General features: G+C 46.1%; 1 protein-coding gene across 1 annotated transcript in view; it reads left to right on the plus strand.

Moving 5' to 3' along the window:
• The window catches only part of ATIC (5-aminoimidazole-4-carboxamide ribonucleotide formyltransferase/IMP cyclohydrolase), a 35,173-nt gene extending 15,692 nt beyond the window's left edge, over positions 1 to 19,481 (plus strand). The window contains exons 8-16 of the mRNA XM_065413059.1: positions 1,174 to 1,299; positions 1,490 to 1,597; positions 2,763 to 2,848; positions 4,305 to 4,394; positions 6,788 to 6,916; positions 7,988 to 8,080; positions 16,261 to 16,443; positions 18,146 to 18,301; positions 19,127 to 19,481. Of these exons, the coding sequence (XP_065269131.1) occupies positions 1,174 to 1,299; positions 1,490 to 1,597; positions 2,763 to 2,848; positions 4,305 to 4,394; positions 6,788 to 6,916; positions 7,988 to 8,080; positions 16,261 to 16,443; positions 18,146 to 18,301; positions 19,127 to 19,246 (1,091 nt within the window). The 3' untranslated portion in view covers positions 19,247 to 19,481. The remainder of the gene's footprint in view (positions 1 to 1,173; positions 1,300 to 1,489; positions 1,598 to 2,762; positions 2,849 to 4,304; positions 4,395 to 6,787; positions 6,917 to 7,987; positions 8,081 to 16,260; positions 16,444 to 18,145; positions 18,302 to 19,126) is intronic.
• The last annotated feature ends 154 nt before the right edge of the window (positions 19,482 to 19,635 follow it).

Here is a 19,635-nt window from a genome sequence, read left to right on the forward strand (position 1 = left end):
ATGCCATGATAGTATTAAAATACTTAGGGATTATTTCACATTTGGGGCGCTGTGAGAGACTGTGCTCTTCTTCTGGTTTAGCATTTCTGATTAAAGGTCCGGATTAAGTGCTTTGCTGAAAAGCATTTGCTTAACTTTATCCTTGTGTGTAGTCCCGCTGAAGTCAATTGGACAGCGCGCGTGTTTAAAGTTAGGCACGTGGTTAAGTACACCTCTACCTCGATATAACGCTGTCCTCAGGAGCCAAAAAATCTTACCACGTTATAGGTGAAACCACGTTATATTGAACTTGCTTTGATCCACCGGAGTGCGCAGCCCCGCCCCCCCGGAGCACTGCTTTACCACGTTATATCCGAATTCATGTTATATCGGGTCGCGTTATATCGAGGTAGCGGTGTATCTTGCTGAATCAGGGCCATAGCCACTTAGTTTAAAAAACAAACAAACAAAAAAAACCATCTTGGGTTTCTGAGAAGACTCACCATAGAGGGAGCAGAAATGTACATATTTAAATAAAGTATTCCCGTGTTCTTTAACTACTTCTATTACAATGTCCTCTTTAGAGATTAGGGCTCCACACTGCTAGACTGTATATAGACAGGAAGAGACCGTTTGTGCCCGAAGTAGACATGGGAGACTAATGGGTGGGAGAAGAAAGTGCTGCTATTCCTATTTTACAGGTGGGGAAACTGAGACGCAGGGATACTCGGTGCCTAAATGCCTGAAGATCTGGCTCCTAACTCCCATTGGAATGGGAGTTTGAAATCAGTGGGAGTTGGATGCCGAAGTGCCTTTGAGGATCAGGGCCTAAGTGGCTTGTCCAAAGTCACACAGGCAGCCTGTGGCAGAGACAGAAACTGAACCCGGTTTTCGCGAGTCACAGTGCAGTGAGTAAACTGCAGGCCTGTCCTTCCTCTGTGGGTGTCCTGTAGAATCTTGGCCTTGTGCTTGGGCTCCGCTCTTGCACTCCGTGCTATACAATGTCCAAAGCAGCTGGGCAGAAAACAGCTCATTCTTTCCCTACGTGCTCGGTGTGTTTAAAAGAAAACAGCTTGTATAATTTTCAGTTCTAAGCGGTGGCAGTTTAAATTTAAAATAACTTGTACTCGGCGTTCAGGCTCCTTGGAGAGAGGGGCCTTCGCCCTTTAATGTGCATTTATGATCTGTGTGCAGTTCTCAATGGATCCCCTGGGTTCATCAACCTGTGCGACGCTCTGAATGCCTGGCAGCTGGTGAAAGAACTCAAGCAGGCTTTAGATATCCCTGCAGCAGCCTCGTTCAAACACGTCAGTCCTGCAGGTAAGAGGGGGATCTTATTGATATTCGTCTTATGGAAGAAATACAGGCACTCTGTTCTTTGAATGCCACTGCAGTGTCTGTCCTCTCGCCTCTTAAAATGCCCTAGCAGCTTTGCTGATATGAAGGAGTTGGACCAGAATATTAGTTCTCATTTTCTTCTTCCACTGTCTTTGCTCATTTTATCCACCAGGTGCTGCTGTTGGACTGCCACTCACGGTGGAAGAAGCTCAGGCCTGCATGGTGCATGATTTACACGCAACCCTGACGCCTTTGGCAACTGCATATGCACGAGCAAGAGGTGGGATGGCAAGTGAAAAAATAATCTGTGCAAAGAACTGAGAAGACTAATAGTACTTGCTCCTGAGCAATGTGCCGTGTGGTTCACAGGTTCTTCTCTTTGCAAGTTTATGATGATATTTAGAAGATCCGAGTAGCTCTTGTTTTTTTGGTTTTTCTCCAGAAGTGTCTAAATAACTCTGTTGATTAATGCGCACTCCATTCTCCTCTTGAGGGACCTAGATCCAAATCAGGACTGGCTCTCAGTCAAAGTGAGTTTAGCTAGTTCAACCAACTCTGAAGTGAAAGCAAGCAGGAAATCTCTTTCCTGCTTTTGCTGGCAGACTCTGGACAACCAGAGAACTGGATTGGAAGCTCTCAGCTCTCAACTGTGGGTGGGGTACTGTTGAATCGTTCACAAAGAAATCTTTTCTCCCAACTGTTCGTTTTCTATTTGAGTTTAAAGTATTGACAGAAACAAAAAAAGGAAGGCTAAAAAATTTTTTGCCCCTTCTCAGTGGCTCAGATTTCACTCTTGATATTTTGAGGTCATTCTGCTCATTCTCCCGTTGTCCATCACGTTCCAGGAAAAGCAGGTAGATGAAATCTCAGTTTCAAAAGGAAATAATTGACACATACCCAGTTTTGCTTCCCCAATTTGTAGGTCACCTCTGATGGTCATTGTTAATGTAAAAGCACTACTACATGATTGGCATTCTCTGTCACGATTAGAAAGCTAGGTTGTTGCGGGGTGACACTGAAGACCATTGACCTGAGTGAATGGGAAACCTCCACAGTGTCATCTGGTGCAGTTTGTCTCTGGTTTTAAATGAGCACCAATTCATTAAATATAAAATACAAAATGGCTATGATGTACATTTCTGACTCTGGTTTTGCTTAGAAAAGTCAGTGTTATATAAGACATTCATTACAGAAGCTTCGTAAGTGAGAACGTGAAGGAGGAAAATAGAAACCTACAGAAATATTTTAGGATGGGTTTTGTGGCAGGGAGACTGCCCTAGATTTTTTCCCCTTCCTTGTGATTCTTAAGTGTCCCTTTCTTCTGCTTTGTGATGAAATTAGCAACCTCTGAGGAAAGAAACTGAGTCATGAATGGTTTGGTGGGGTGTAGGTGTGGGTTTTCTTGTGTGCTGCGGTTGAATTACTTTTTAAACATTATTTTGCAGGTGCTGATCGGATGTCTTCATTTGGTGACTTCATCGCTCTCTCTGATATCTGTGATGTCCCGACTGCTAAAATCATTTCCAGAGAGGTTAGTAAAAGAACGGCAAGTTATTCTACAAAGGTGAAGAACTCTTGGTGAACTCATGGTTGTAATTGCAATTCCATTCATACATTTTTTTTTTTATTGGTCCATTTTTTGTTTCTGTCCATTTTATTCATTTGTATTTATTGGTCTGTTCCAATCATTTAATATCCAGGGTGCAGAATTTAAACCAGTCTTGATTATTTTTTCAAGCTGTGGCTCATATGTGGCAGCAGATGTGAAAACTGAACAATCAAACCACTAACTTCCAAGATGGATCATAACCTTCATCGGCCACTTAAGCAAGTCTCTAAACCCCTGATTGTATTGTAGTAATAGGTGATTCAGCAGCTCTGGTGGAACAGTAGGGAATTCCTTGTAGTCCCTACAAGTGCCTGCCTACTTCTTCCTGGGGAAAAAAGGAATGCATTTGTAGATTGCTGCCTACCCAGTAGACTGAGCCTAATTCTGCTGGGTTCCCCTTTGCCTGTGTAACTGAGCATATCGCACAAGTCACTAGAATAGATGACAACCCTGAATGCGAAATTAAATCAGACAACGTTAATACTTAACCAAACAGTGTTCATGTTTGTTCTAGGCTGAGCTTCGTATCACTGGGTGTTATTTAAGAAGGGAAGAAAGCAGAGTATGAATGAAAAGGAAACGTATCACTTTATGGCCCTAAAATAAACCACTTCTGTCCGTTTTTAATGCTGTTTGGGCCAACGCGGTTCCATTCTATCACTATTTGTGTCCTCAAATTATCCGAGAGTTTGAAATAATGAATGGGTTTGAAAGAGGAGTTTCTTTGTCTGTCTCTGACCAGTCAGAGCTTGGGTCCAAAAGGTGCTGCTCCATATATACATACCACTTCTGTTGTGTAGGCAAGTGTTAGTTGTTTTTAGAAAAGAAAACCTGCCATCATCAAAAAAGCATCTCTTCTGAACCCAATTAGACAAATACATTCACAAAGGTACCAGGACTTTTATTGATGACCCTGAATTTCAGAGATGCTCAAAGTAAAGAGAACGTAATACAAACCTGCCTTCTGTATAGTAGGTAAAGTATTTCCAGTATGCCATTACAAGAAACCTGTCTCGAATAGATACAGGAATGAATTCACCCATAGGAAATGTGTGGGAGGTGTGTTCCATTGACTTCAGTGGGGAAAAACACATGCTCCTGTAGGCATTGTGGCACCCATCCATATGGTTGAAACCTGCAAACACGTAGCACGTGAGTATCCTGTTGTTCTTAAATGGATTATGCTCGGTTGTAATGCTACTTGCACTTGTGAGCGTTTGCAGGGTTGAGCCCTCATTCAAAGTCTATTGAAGTCCATAGACTCTTGTTGGCTTCAGACCAGGCCTCTAATGTGTTTCTAATGACAGTATCTGAAATGGCCTATTAGTGTTGCTCTTTCCCCTCGGAGGCTAATGCTGTGTGTATGTGTGTGTTGCAGGTGTCTGATGGTATAGTGGCCCCAGGCTATGAGGAGGAAGCTTTCAAAATCCTCTCCAGAAAGAAAAATGGGAGTTACTGTATCCTCCAGGTGGGTGTGCTGCATGTTGTTTGTGGTTTCAACGTAGACTTCTCAGCTCCATTTTCATTATAAGCTTCTTTTTCGGTGGCCTTCTCTCCATACTATTTGGAAATTATTTTTTTCTACCAATCAGAGTTTACAGTGCTAGAACTACACAAAGATAATGCCTGATCCAAAGCCCACTGAAGAGCATGTGAACGTTCCCATTGAGCTAATTGGGTTTTGATTCAGTTTGGGATTAGATTTCTAAAGGATCTAGAATTTCACAGAGTGGCATGTCCATGAAGATATAGTAAAGGCTTATATTAAACAGGACATTTTTCAGAATGTCTTCATTGATTTTTTGCGGGGGAGGGGGTAATGATCTGCACATTAGCAACAGTACTTTACAGAAATAAAATTTCTGGACTGCTCTCCACTTCGCTCCAACCTCCCTATCTGTTCCTGACATGTATAGATACCTCCCCTGCCATCTATGAAATTCTCCAGCTTTGTCATTAATCTTATAATTGAGACACCCATTTGGAGCAATTTGTTACATCAGCGTGCACAGCCTTTTAAAACAACAAAATAGATTCTCTATGATCTCAGGATCAATCTGTGGGTACAACCAAAGACAACAGCAAGCCCTTTTTAAAAATAAAACAACCAACCACATTTGAATCTGTAAGCATGCGGGACTCACCCCTGCGGTGCCTCCTGCTGGTTGTCTGTGGGAATTAGCTCGTCCCAGCTCCGGAGCACCCTCTGCAGGCTGGTGATCCGCCTTGCTGCTGGCCCCCGTGACCCTCCCAGGACCCGGTGCCCCTTTCACGGGGTGCTGACCCTCTGTCAGTAACCCCTCAGTCTCGGGGTCTCCCCACCCAGGGGAACTCCCCACCCACTATCCCCACTTCGCCTCAGTCTTGGCTACTGCCAGTCATCACTTAGCCCCCATTCACTGGGGCAGACTGCAGTGTATCAGCCACTCACCACAGACAAAGGGGTTTGGACCTGCTGCCTCTGCCTACCTGTGGGCTGCCCCTTTGCAACCCCAGTACCCAGTTGGCCTTCCCTAGGCCTGCAGTCCGGGGGGTTTCCAGGCCGGAGTTCCCCAGCTCCTCTTGCCTTCCCCCAGCCCTGCTCCACCTTAGGTACCCAGGTACGCTCCCTAGCAGCCAGGCCCTTCTCCCTCTAAAGGCAGAGAGAGAGTGTTTGTTTGTTTTGCTCCTGGCTTCCCTGGCCTTTATAGGGCCAGCTGGGTCTGTTTGGGGCTTGGCCACAGCTGAGACTGTTTTCCCCCAATCAGCCCAGCTTTCCCCTGCCACAGCCCTCTCCCAGGGCTGTTTTAAGCCCTTCCGGGCAGGAGCAGGTGACCACCCCGCTACAGAATCCCATGTGATGAAGAATAATCACATTGCAGGCGCAGTTTAGACGCCATTGTAATGCATGATCCCATATTCTGTTGATAGCAGTACTTGTCAAATATTTAACAAGACACTGCCAGATCATTCAAATTACCATCCCCATGCCCCCTGCTCACATGTGCTGAGCGGCGTACACGTGACTTTAAATTCTGCCAGTTTCATTGTAGATTCTGTAGGAGATTTTATACTATAGCCAAAGGATCCATGTAGCTCCTATCCCAGTCCCTCTCTGAGAGGCTGACACGCACAGGAAAGCTAAGAACTTAAGTAGCAGCACATAAAAAATTCCAACTTCAGATGAGAGGCGGATTCAAGCGTTACTGTCAGAGGAGCTCTAGAAGGTGGCTTAGGTGCTGCAGGCAAGCAGGAAAGAAATTACAGGCAGTCTTGAAGGCTGATTCCTCCCAAGTTATATGAGTTTTGCAAGGATGCAGTAGTAACTAGTAAATCTTTAATTCTTGAGACTCAATCACTGCTTGTCACCAGATTCCCTATAAAGGGACCTTATGCTTGGTGTTTGACTTAATGTTAGAGTGAAGAGACAACACACATTCCCCAAGTCCTGCTTCTGCTCCACCATCTATGCCCCCTGTAAAGGTGGGGGGAAGTCTGCAAAGATGGTTACCCTCTTCCACTGCCACATGGGAGGGGGCAGTTCTGTGCAGGGAAGGTCCTTTCTGCGTGTGGATCTTTGTGGGTCACAGTCTGGCCCTATGTGTCTAAACATCCAGTGTGCACACTCTTATCCCCTATCTTCTCCCTTAAAGTGACACTTCGTTTTGGTGCTGAGAAGTTGGTGCTCCAGTTTGCTGGTACAACCTCTGTTTTGGCATCCCATCACCTTTCCACTCATCTGTTTTGGATTATGTAAAAGATTTACATTGTTTTTTAAGGTAAACTATTGCTGGAAGTCAGATTCAAAAGGGTCATTGCTCGACGTTGGATCGGAAGGGTTCAAAGAGCGTGAAGCACTACTTTCTATGTGTCTGCTTTTAGATGGAGCTTGATTACGAGCCAGATGAAAACGAGATTCGAACCCTTTTTGGGTTGCATCTCACGCAAAAGAGGAACAACGGCGTTATTGACCGGTCCCTGTTCAAGAACATTGTTAGCAAAAACAAAAATGTAAGTGTAAGAGAATTGGTGAGAAATGAGAGGACTGTTTGAGTGAACTGGTGGGCTCCAATCAGGAAAGGAAGTGAAATTCTATCATAAGAGACCCTAAAACGTTCAGGCAGACTTGTGGTTTCAGCAAAATGATGCACTGGGCCAAATCTACTCATGCAAGTAGAGCCATTGCCTTCGTTTTAGCTACTTGCCTGAGTAAGACGAGCAGGATCTAGCTCTTTATTGCTGATTATCAAGATTATAAATAGGAAGTTCCTCTTTTAATTGCCACAGTTCCACAGCAATACGGTAAGAAACCATTGTGGTCTCATTCGGAGTCACTGTTTAATAGTCTCATTTGTTTGCATTGTGTTGTATAAACTCCTAGATCTCTCTGTTCCATACACAGATGGTTTACACATCACCAGTGGGCAGTTAGTTACATGTGTTTTACATTTGTCCTAATTTTTCACTGTGAAGTAGCAGACCTATATGGATGTAGAAATAGTCAAATACGTCAAGGGGAGCTGAGAAACGTGGTAAATGGGAAAACAGTTTAACAAATTAGTAGCAGACTGAGTGTAAAATAGAATTGTCAACAGCATTTCAAATAGGGTGACCAGACAGCAAGTGAAAAATTGGGATGGAGGTGGGGGGTAATAAGAGCCTATATAAGGAAAAGACCCAAAAATTGGGACTGTCCCTATAAGATCAGGACATCTGGTCACCCTAATTTCAAACTATGGCCTTGATCTGGCAAATATGTTAACACAAGCTTAGCTTTGTACATGTGAGTAGTGAATGCAACTGGACTGTTCACCAGTGTAAAGTTAAGCAAGTGCATGAATGTTTTTAGGATTTGGGCCAGTGTTTGACTGTCAGTCACTTAGCTGTTGAGACCTGAGTTTAGGGTTGGTTTGGGCTACAAGAACATTAGTAGATAATCAGATTGTTGGTAATTTTGAGTCATTTTGCTGTGGTATTATATAACACATGCAGTGGTTTTTGGTTTGCAGATTTATAGCCAATTACAGAACGTTTTAAATCTGTTATTTAAGTGATACTCATTATCGCTTTCTGTTGTTTCAGCTGCCCGAGTCTGCGATCCAAAATTTGACTGTGGCCACCATCGCTGTCAAGTACACCCAGTCCAATTCAGTTTGCTATGCTAAGAATGGGCAGGTAACCAAACAGGGCTGCCTAGGGGGAGTATACCGTCTCAGCCAAACTGGCCTATAGTACGTTTTGTCCGACACCAGGTGTAAAATCACTTAGTGTACTGGAAGCTATTAAACAAGTATAGGCAAGCTGGCTTAGACACTGTTACATGGAACAGTAGCTCAAGTTCTGTAGCTCTCAAGTGGCTGCCTGTGAAAGCAAAATCATGGGATCTTTTCACAACCAGGGAATGGATGGTGATTTAGGGACTAAGGGATCAAGCGTGCAAAGAATTAAACACTTGAATAATTTTGTTCGTGTTGTTAAATGTTTGCAGGATCAGGGCCTGAATCTTTTTCTTTCTTTTTTTTTTTTTTTTTTTCTTTTTTTCCCCCCGAAATCTTCTGTCCAGGTTTTTATCAGGGATCTTTTTGTTGGTGGGCATTCATTTGATAAAGGCCTTTTAAAGCATTAGCATGTGAGAATGGGTTTCACACCTGGTGTCTGACAGTGTTTAATTTAAAGGCAACCCGCAAAGGATATATTTTAATTGCATTATTTTGCTGCTTTGTGATGTATAAAGAAGGGCTTTTTGCAAGTAGATGAGGTTTTTATTCTGTTTGTCTTTTAACTTTGGAGTATCAGGAATGTCAAGTCTTCCTTGATTTTGATGGAAGACTTACCTTGGGGGGTGGGCTTTCATGTGTGTTGTCAAAAGTTACACCATAAATGAGCAGATGGGGTGTGAATTTTTAACAGAAACATTTGCTCCCGGGTTTCAGAGTGGTAGCCGTGTTAGTCTGTATCAGCAAAAACAATGAGGAGTTCTTGTGGCACCTTAGAGACTAACAAATTTATTTGGGCATAAGCTTTCAAAGTGGGGTTTAGCCCACGAAAGCTTATGCCCAAATAAATTTGTTAGTCTCTAAGGGTACGTCTATACTTACCCGCTGGTTCAGCGGCAAGCAATCGATCTTCTGGGATCAATTTATCACGTCTTGTCTAGACGCGATAAATCGATCCTGGAAGTGCTCGCCGTCGATGCCGGTAATCCTGCTCCGCGAGAGGAGTAGGCGGAGTCGACAGGGGAGCCTGCCTGCCGCGTGTGGACCTGCGGTAAGTACCTTTAAGTTCGAACTAAGATACTTCGACTTCAGCTACGTTATTCACGTAGCTGAAGTTGCGTACCTTAGTTCGAACTGGGGGCTTAGTGTGGACCAGCCCTAAGATGCCACAAGTACTCCTTGTTCTATTTGTTCCCAGGTGTTCATTAGGCATTGTATTTAAATATTACCAAAGACTTTTAAACAGACTGACTGAAATTCATTTCCCCTCTCAATTGCTTGCTGTTGTGATGTCATCATTCCACTAACCCTGTGAGACAAAACCAGAATTTCTTACATTTAAAAAAAAAAGCAGACTTTTTTTGATAAACTTCAGGCTCTCTCTTCCACCCCTTTCCCCCCCCCCCCCACCCCCACTCCATACAGAAGCAAAATCAGGCACAATCCCAATTTATTTCCTTTGCATGTCACCTTTAATGATTCCTTGTTTAATCCATCCTCAGTATTATTCACCTGCATGCACCAGATTGTCATCGTCTAGAGTTAAAATGCACCCCTGCGTTACTTCCCTGTATTTTCTGGTGTCATGTGCTACATAGCTCTGACAAGGCATTTGGCTGGAAAGTTGGCATTTTCTCTCCCTGAGGCTTTTTAAATAGGTCTCCATCTAAGAAAGCATTAATTCTGGTTGCCCCAGGACAAAGGTCTGATTGGCCTGTGTTCCTCTTCCCCCCTCTGCTCACTCAGTACAGCAGCAGCCCCATCAACTCCTGGTGCCTTTTTAGTGATGAGCTTAATGTGCTACTGCAGATGTTTCTGCGGTGGTTGGAGTAATGCATGTCCCATGTGTATGTGAAAAGGCCCTTGTGATGGATGAGAAGTGGGCTAGAATCATGTCTGTGTAAGCAGAATTCCAGCTGGGTCATTGCCCGAGGTTTGCTTGGTAATTTGCTTATGCACATTCATGGGGAAATCTCTTAGCCAAGCATACATGTTTCTCTTCTTGGTTTTTATTGTACATTCTGCCTTTATTTTAATGGAACGACCAAGATCTGATAGTTGGAAGCAGAAGCTACACAATTTCAGACTAGAAATAAGGTACAATTCTTTTTACCAGTGAGGGTAACCAGTGGGTTCTCTATCACTTGCGGTCTTTAAATCAAAATGGAATGTCTTTCTAAAATATGCTACTTCATGGGCTTGATGCAGGAATCACCTGGTAAAGTTCTGTGCCCGTGTTATTCAGGAGGTCAGACTAGATAGTCTTAAAATCTATGAAATGCCCTCTGGGATTCTAGGAGTTGACATCACCCTCCCTTATTTTTGAAGTACACATAAAGGAAAGCTTATGTCCCTGCATATGGCATTCCAATTAAGAAGTCACCTAGCTCAAGCGATTCCCTGTATGCAGTGCTGTCTGGAGATAACCGACTTGCTGATCACTCATCATGGCTTTAAGATCAGCTTTCTTCCCTGGAATATTCAGTGTTCACCTCCCCAAATAGAAACTGAGATGGGAAACTTGATTGATAATTCATAACAAACTGTCTTAAGACATAGTCTAGGCATCTGATGTGTGCAGTCTCTGGACTACTGGCTCAATCCTACGCGGTGCTGACTGCTCTCAACTTCCATTCCTTTGATTCCCATGGGGTTGCCTTACCTACAACCCACCTCTTTCAGAGGAGCTTTTGTATCTCGGTGACCCATGATTTCTTTCAACCAGATTGGTTTCTTTGGAATTGTAAGTGGAACAGATGCTGCAAGCAGGGCAGGTTGCTAATTAGGGTTGGGGAGGATTGGGGAGGATTGGGATGGGAAGAAGCATTTGTGGAACTGTCACTTAATTTGCAGTAACCCAACAGTCACCAAGAATTGCAGGAAGGACCTTCTCCCTTACTTTGTCTGCTTTCCTGCAATGGCAAAACCAACCATTATAATACCGGGCAGCATGTTAGTTCGCACTCCTTAATGACACAAGAAAGAAAGGATGACTCAGTGGTTAGAGCACTGGGAGACCCAGGTTCATTTCCCTGCTCCGCCACGGACTTTCTGTGTGACCCTGGGCAAGTCATTTAGCCTCAGCTCCCCCATCTGTACAGTGGAGGTTAATAGCACTACCTCACAGGGTCACTGAGGATTAATACATTAAGATTGTAAAGCGCTCAGAGATCTACTAATGAAAAGCGTGATATGAGAGTTGGGTATTATCATTATTACTAAATTAAAAATTGCAATTAAGCCCCCCCTCCCCCTTCCATTCAGAGTATCTTAAAGATAAAATGGGCCCGTTTTTCTTAAATGTCTACGATATTTAAAATAAAAGTTTTCAGCCATCACGCTGCATTTTGTCCACTTGGGAATATATACTGCAACATTCTTTATCCTCTAAACTTTAAGAGGGCATTAGACTTCGCTCGTTACTCAGAATGAATGCAGAGGCATGAAAGTAGATCTCTTAATTTAGCCAGACTACATAGGTTGCCAGGGAAATAAAAAAGCTAAAGCTCTAATGCTGAAACTGCATCAGTGGAGGTAGTTTTCTGTGGCCAGGTAGAACCCCACTGACTTCATCAGGGTTCTGTGTATGTTCGGGGCTCTCTTCCGGGAGACCTGCAATCTCCGCCCAGCCACTTCCCTCAGTGGCAACTGCGGTCCATTGTCCTGGCGTGGCTTCCCATGCAGCTCCAGCACCCTCTTCTGCCCTTACCTCAGGGCCTCAGCCTGCAGGCCCTAGCAGCCAGCCAGGAGCTCTCTCTAGCTCCCCGGTCCCTGCTTGCAGCACTGACTTGTCCTCAGTGTTGAGGCTTCTTACCCCTACTAGGAGTCTGGTTTTCTCCCCTCAAGTTCCAGTCAGCTTCTGAACTCTGCTCTGCCTGCGGCCATTCTTATATGGGGCCTTCTAGGCCATGATTGGCTACTCCTCTCAGCCCCTTTCTAATTGGCTGCCTCCATCACAGCTTCCCTAGGGCTGCTTTTAACCCCCTTTCTGCCAGTGAGGGGCAGCTGCCCCATCACAGCCAGTCACTTACTCAGTTTCCCCATCTGTAAAATGGTCATACTTTATAAAGCGCTTTTGAGATGTACCGATGAAAAGCACCATTAAAAAAAGCCGGGCCCTATTTTTGTTACTTCATATCATGACATTAATAACATTGCTCATATTCAACTCTATGGATTTATTAAACACAGTAGCAATAAGTTAATCCTGAGCAAATGATATAAAGTGTCAGCCTAAGAAAGACCACAGCCCGAGTCTTTCATTTACTCTTTGGGGGAGGTGTGTTTCACAGCTCTGGTAAAAGGTGAACTCATTACATCTTGATGAATGAAAAGGCAAATGATTCATTTCTTTCTTTTGACTTATAGCTTTAACATCTGTTGCAATCTAGCTGCGTCGGAAAGTCTGAGGCATTGGCCAGGGCTGCTGGCCTCAGCACAGCATCTCTACGCTAGCCCGTCTGGTTAACTCTTCAGGCTCGGCTTACTGGACGCAGGAAGAAACTATGAAAGGGGGTTTCTACTTTCCTGCGAGCTTTGGTTTTGAAATAGCTGGGGATGTGTGCCCAGCCCAGCCTTGCAAAACTGCCCTGAAAAGCAACCAGCCCAAGCACAGAATCCATTCCACTCCCCTGCTACAGCAATGAAAATGAGAGGGGGGATTAGTGCTTTACCAGTACATCAAAACAAAACGTACTCACCCTGGGCCAGGGGGCTAATGAGACTTTTCAAAGGGGGTGTGTGTCCATCCGTCCATGCATAATGATGTGCGCCCAGTCTGGGGTAGTCAGTCCCATTGAAGACACAGAACTAGAGGAGCAGGATGATCATGGATTCTAAGGCCCCTCTGATCATCTAGCCGACCTCCTGCGTAACACGGGTCCGACGATGTCACTGAAATAATTCCTGGCTGAATTAGTGTTTCTCTTGGAAAGTTGTCCCAGTGGTTCATTACTCACTGCTAACAATGTACCCCTTATTTCCAGTCTGAATTTGCCTGGCTTCAGCTTCCAGCCATTAGGGAGCTGGCCTGGTGGGACTCAAGACCCCAGTTCAGCTCCCTGCTCGGCCACCGGCTTTGTTTGACCTTGGACAAGTCACCTAGGCTCAGATCCAAGGGATTTAGGCACGTAGAAGAGTGGACTCACCACTGGTTCGCCCCCTCATGGCTGGGCGTGGGCACAGCAGCTCTTTCCTCTCTAGCATCCATGGCCGGCAGTCACTCCAGTCCTGTGGTGGTCTCACTTCTCATGGCGTGGCCCTCCAGCCAGGTCACAGTTAGCCCCACAACGAAGTCCAACAATCAGTCACCCTAATCCTTACATCTGGTTTTCGGTCCCCAGCTCTGGACCCAAGGTCCCTGCACCCCTTCGCTCAGAGCTTTAAATTGTCCTCATCCCCTTTTGTCGGGGGGCTTCATGCCATCTTCTCAGCGGCTGATGGGGAACCCAGACCCATCTGCTACACTAGGTTCCACTCTGGGGACCCTAGGCTGAGCAGCCATGTTCTGCTCTGTCAGATACCTTGCTGCTGCTTCCCTGGACTCCTTCCCGCCAGTAGCCTCTTCCCCCCCCCCCCCCAACTTGCTCCAATCCTGTGTCTTCCCACGATCTCAACTTCCATCGGGCTTTGTCCTGGTCCTCCAGGCTCCTTCCTGTTCTCCTCAGGGCTCTCAGCTACCAAGAGTGACTGCAGAGTTGTACACTACCTCCCTGCAGCCTCTTTCTGCTCCAGATGGCCTCTCTTTTTCCCTAACCCAGCTTCTCCCCAGCTGGGCTTCATCTTTCAGTAGGCCTAGCTTGCTCTCCAGGTGGGTTAATTGGCCTCTCAGGCCTACATTAACCTGTTCCCCTCCAGTGTGGGTAGGCAGACCATCCATAAGGCACCTAAAATCAGTGGACATTAGGCACCTCAAGACCTGTAGCTTCTGTATCTCAGTGCCCATCTATAAAATGGGACTAATATCATTGCCAGGAGTGTGGTGAGGATCTTTCATTGGAGATTGTGAGATGCTGAGATACTACAGTGATGGAGGCCACTTTAATACCTCATACAGACAGGCACATGACTGTAGACGTGATACTGAAGGCTGTGGGACTAGCAGTAGTAAGCACTACACCCGGTAGTAATTGTGTGCGGAGTCTGGCCCTGCGTGCGAATGCCTTCAAAGAACATGGCTATGCGGTTCAGCCAGATCACGTATACATTAAAACCTAGCTTGTCATTTTGCGCCATGTCCAGATGTCATGTGGCTCACTGGCTCTTGCTCTGCATGGCTTCCCAGCATGCTCTCTGCTGCGGGGGGGGGGGGGGGGCGCAACGGGATGCATAACAACTCCAGGGACACCTGTTTTAAATTCACTGAGGTGTAAAAACATCACACCGATGTTTCGACACCATGAACCAGGCAATACTGTAGAACGAGGAGTGTACCTCATCCTGTGGGGGGGCAGCTCCAGGGTGTGCGAATGACATACCCAGCCCAAAGCATGCCGGGGCTTTATAAACAGGAGGAGCCAGCAGGTCTGGAGACTGCAGGACTTGTGACAAAAGACGTGTCACAAAAGTGCGACTGGCCCTCTAGGTTGGGGAGGGAAATTCAGCAGTGTAGTCCCGGGGTGGTGGTGGATTTTTATTTATTAATTTTTTAAACATTAATTTATTTATTTATTTTATTATTTATTTTAATTAATTTTTTTAATAAATGATTATTTTTATTACAATCAGCCATAGACTGGCATGCGTAGGTGTGGGGCTAATGGCACACTTAGTTAAACAGTGCAAACTGCTGTCAGGGCTTACAGTTCAGGAAAGCAGACGATTCTCCAAAAATATGAACGCCAGGATGTGCTCCAGTTGAAGGGAGAGAGGGAAAAGCTATATGCTGAGTGAAGAATCTGTCTGACCAGAGCAGGGCTTGAGGAGGCAAAGCAGATACACTGCCTCTTTCATTCTAGGTGGCTTGAAAAGGTCCCATTTCAAATGTTGCTCCTGGAGGCAGCGTCCCCGGGGGCCCGGTTTTATATTAAACTCCAAACCCACTAAGTAAGGGCTAGGTTTAGTGTGCAGCTATTTTTAAATCCTCCTCCTCCTCTCTCTGGCAGATGGCAGAATAGGAAATCTATTGGCAGCTGCAAAGCTCTGATGTTTCAAGTTATGCCCTGATTTCACAGACCAGTTGTCCAGATTGAATACTTGCTTTTCCTCCTTATCAGGCATGACTGGGGCTTGTTTGTAATATGCCAGAAGTTGCATCTAACCTGTATAGTGGTTTTATACCATGCCGATCACGGCGCCTGGAGAGATTACACCCGCAGGGGTGGTCTGGGCATAGACCTGAATTCTCTTTCCAATACCTTTTTCCAGGAACAGGTAGGATGGCTAGAATCTCTCACCAGCCCTCGTCATTCCTAGAGCAGACAGAGCGCTTTTTAAATGAAAGCCAGAGCTGCATGAAACCATTTTTTGGTGTGACAGTTTAACTCCCTTGGCAGAAGGTGCGTGTCGGTACTTGTAGAATTCAGGAAGCAAAATTTAGCTAGTCCCGTTTCTCCAGCTGTTAGCACAATAGAGACTGGGTCCATCACTAGGGTGCTGTGGTAGCACAAATAATAAATAGTAACAGGGCACGTACTGAATGGGTGAGAGAAACAAACATCCTTGTGGTGAGGGTGGGGTCGAGTAGGTTTTGTGCCTGGGCTAGAAAATGTTGATTTAACAAAATTGAGAGAGATACTAATAAGCATGGGGTGGGGAATTGAAGTATAAGTAGTTGAACCTGGGAGACACGTAAAGACAATATGGACCGAGCCTCTTCTCCTCCACACAGTCCCAGTCCTGATTACTTGGGCCCCGATCCTGCTTCATGTTGCACACAGGTAGACCCCAGTGTCCACACGGAACCCAGTTATGGAGCCCCAGTGAAGTCACAAGTGCTGGGATCTGTCCCAGATGCAAGTTGCAGGATGAAGGGCTTAGGTATCTCTAGAGCACTCATCACCATCGGGGGAGGACTAGAAGGCTTTTCTCTGCCTTCATGTATGTTTATAATGGCTCTGAGGTTGGGGCTGCTCTGATAAAGATCACAGTGCGTGGGGATGTGCTTTGGCTGTCCATTACAGTGTTCTGCATGTGCTGCAGGTTATCGGCATAGGGGCAGGCCAGCAGTCCCGAATCCACTGCACACGTCTTGCCGGTGACAAGGCGAACCATTGGTGGCTGAGACACCACCCCCAAGTGCTCGCCATGAAGTTCAAAGCTGGAGTGAAGAGGGCGGAGATCTCCAACGCCATCGATCAGTATGTCACCGGGACCATCGGCGAGGTAACGCGCCAGGATTTTCCCTAAAGACCATCCAGGAGGTTCTGCAGATTTTCTTGTGGGATCAGTGTTGATGAATAGACCAGGGCAGGGATTCCTGAATCTTGTGGGTGGTCTCTTCCTTTGCCCTTTTTTTCCCCCTTCCATCTCTCATCCCAGTCTTGCATCACCGCGCTGGATCTTCTGTCCCGGGAGGGCTGTATCCTTTCAGAGCGCACTCTTTAATTGTCGTTGAGAGAGAGGAGCCTCTCCTTGTTCCCGCCACACTGGGCATGCTTCCTGGGTTGCACTCTTAGCCCCTCAGAAACCAGAGGTAATAACTAGGGCCAGATTTGGGTCTTTCGGTTAGTGAAGCCACTCATCTGTCTCCTGCAGTCAATTTGTATAGGAGGAAAGTTGAGTGTATTGGAGGGCTGGATGGGTAACGGGATTCAGTCATTCACCTTTGGGGACAGGTCAAATGAGGTCCAGACTGTTAATGGCCAGAGGTCATTTGAGTTTGAGAACTGTTTGGCCTGTGTGAAAATAATCTCTGTCCAGTTCCTAGGGGAGACACATCATCCACACCCCAGGCGCTGCCCCCACAATCATCATCCCTGCAGACCTAGGTACACAAGTGGGCAGCGAAGCTGTAATAGTCTTTCGCAGCCAGAGGTAGCTGGAGGGCTGTTACTACTGGGCAGCAGCACTTCCAGGACCCAGCTGAGCATGGGGCCCCTTTGTGCCAGGCACTGGACAAATACACAGAGATAGGCTTTGCCCTGAAGCGCTTCCACTATAAATAGACAAAAGGAGTGGCTGGAGAGGCACAAAGATGGGCAGTGACTTGCCCATGGTCACACGGCAGGTCAATGGCAGAGAGCCAGGGGATAGAACCATGTCTCCTGATTTCCCCCATCCACTGTGTGCTGCAGCGTAAGGGAGCATTGACTTTCCACCTGTTCAGAGGATGTCCGTCTCCAGGGCTGTTTTATCTGGCAGTCTCCAACAGGCACTAAATTAATTCTGAATCTTAGAAAACAAAGAATAAAAGGTTCAAAGTATTGCCAGCACTTAAACTTTTCCTACTGTATTTTCACTCTGATTTTTGCAGTTCATTTCTATGGCTGCTTGGATTCCCAGAATCAAACTGGGCCAGGCTGTTGCAGGCAGTGACTGCCTCAGTAAAGCATATATGCCCTTTTAAAGTATAAACCCAACAGCTGGAATGGGAACCTAGTGAATCATCCGTACATCAGCAACTGCTTGCTTAACAGGATGGCATGGGAGGTGGATTAGTGCAGTTTAAGAAGGTGATTCATAAGGCAAGCTCCTGTTCATCAGACGTATGTGAAGCTCCTTATACCAAATCCTGTTTGTGTGTGTGTGTCCTGTGTTTACACCGAACGGCATAGCACAAACAGGCCAAAGAAAGCATATGGGCCAGAAACGAGCGAGGAGCAGGGATGGTAGCAGGAGCGGTGGTTGGTAATCTCTTTCCACAGTCACTTCGGATCTAGTAAATTCCTGGTGTGAAGTTCACAGCAGCAGAGCACCATGTAAGATCAGGACTGTAGAATAGTTGTGAACTTGGATGTAAAAGAGATGACATCGCTCGTATGAATAGGGGGCTGGGAGGAGGCCCAGAAGCCATTTCTGGGATGGCGATAGCCAGAGAGCAGTAAAAGGAGCGAATGCCATCAGGCTAAGCTGACTGTTCCTGCAGGGGGACGATCTGGTTAAATGGAAGGCGCTGTTTGAGGAGGTCCCAGCGCAGCTCTCTGAGGCCGAGAAGAAGGAATGGATTGGCCAGCTGGACGCAGTCTCCCTCAGCTCGGATGCATTCTTCCCTTTTAGGGATAACGTGGACAGAGCTAAACGGGTAAGGTCATTGTGCGGCCTGGATGTCAGGGTGACCTAAGGGAAACACCCGGGTGGTTTTGGCTTTATTTCGTCCATTTCGTGCACTGTGGAATGTGTCTGCATTTTATACAAGTGGTGCTTGAAAAGTGCCAACTAGAACTGCTGCATTCTAGGAGAGGTTCTCCTGGAGCACAATGGTTCTCCATGCTAACCACCATGGATGTTGGCTCTAGAATTAAAGGAGTGTAAAAGTATGACAGATGTAGCCAAAAAAAATCCAGATAATGCTGTTAAGTTCAGAGGAGCAGATTGTGACCTTTTTACTCACACTGGCAAGCAGTTACTTACATGAGGAGTAGTCCAGGACTAGTCCTGTAAGCCCTTTGGGGCAGGGACCATCTTTTTGTTGTGTGGCTGTACAGCACCTAGTGCAGTGGGGTCCTGGTTCATGTCTAGGACGCCTAGGGTATGTCTACAGCTGGCCCGTGCCCCGACTCGGGCTAAGAGGCTGTTGAATTCTAGAGTAGACTTCCGGGCTCGGGCTGGAGCCCAGGTTCTAGGACCCTGCAGGGTGGGAGGGTCCCAGAGCTCAAGCCTGGGAGTCTCCACTGCAGTTAAACAGCCCCTCAGCCCACGCCCCCTGAGCCCAAGTCAGCTGGCACGGGCCAGCCACGGGTTTTTAATTGCACTGCAGGAATACAGCGAGTTGGGGGCTGACAATCTGGACTGGAGAAGAGCACAAGTCTGTGCTGGTTGTACCATATTTCCCAGTTTCACTGCACAATTCATCCAGTTGTTTTTGCTTTTCATCACTAACCTTTAGCGTCTCCAAATCTTTGTTCAGAGCGGAGTCCAGTTTATTGCTGCCCCATCTGGCTCAGCTGCCGACCAAGTTGTGATCGAAGCGTGCAATGAGCTGGGAATAACTCTCATTCACACCAATCTTCGGCTGTTCCATCACTGATTCCACCATGGGCTGTCACAGCCGGTTGCTGTCACTCGCTCAGCCCCGGGCTCGGCATACGCAGTGACCGTAACGTCACCCGTTACGTCTGGAAACCCAGTCTGCACATGTGGTAGAGTGTCCTTGTGTAGTCAGTAAACAAAGCCCCTGTTGCTGGCTGCAAATTAAAGCAAAAAGAAGCTTGATACTTGCAAAGGAATTAATTTCTTTTGAAAATAAATACGCGGTTCCTGGCTGTGTTGAGTGTGCAGTCTTATGTCTTCCACATTCTTTGTGTGTTCGGGAAAAGAGGCTTCATTTTATGAGTTACATTTTATAGCCCAGACTTTACCAATTAATTAAAAAGCTGATGGAACATTGTGAAAGTCCTGCCTTGCAGCCACATTTGT

This window comes from Emys orbicularis, chromosome 11 (genome assembly GCF_028017835.1).
Source record: "Emys orbicularis isolate rEmyOrb1 chromosome 11, rEmyOrb1.hap1, whole genome shotgun sequence".
NCBI classification, from domain to species: Eukaryota; Metazoa; Chordata; order Testudines; family Emydidae; genus Emys; species Emys orbicularis.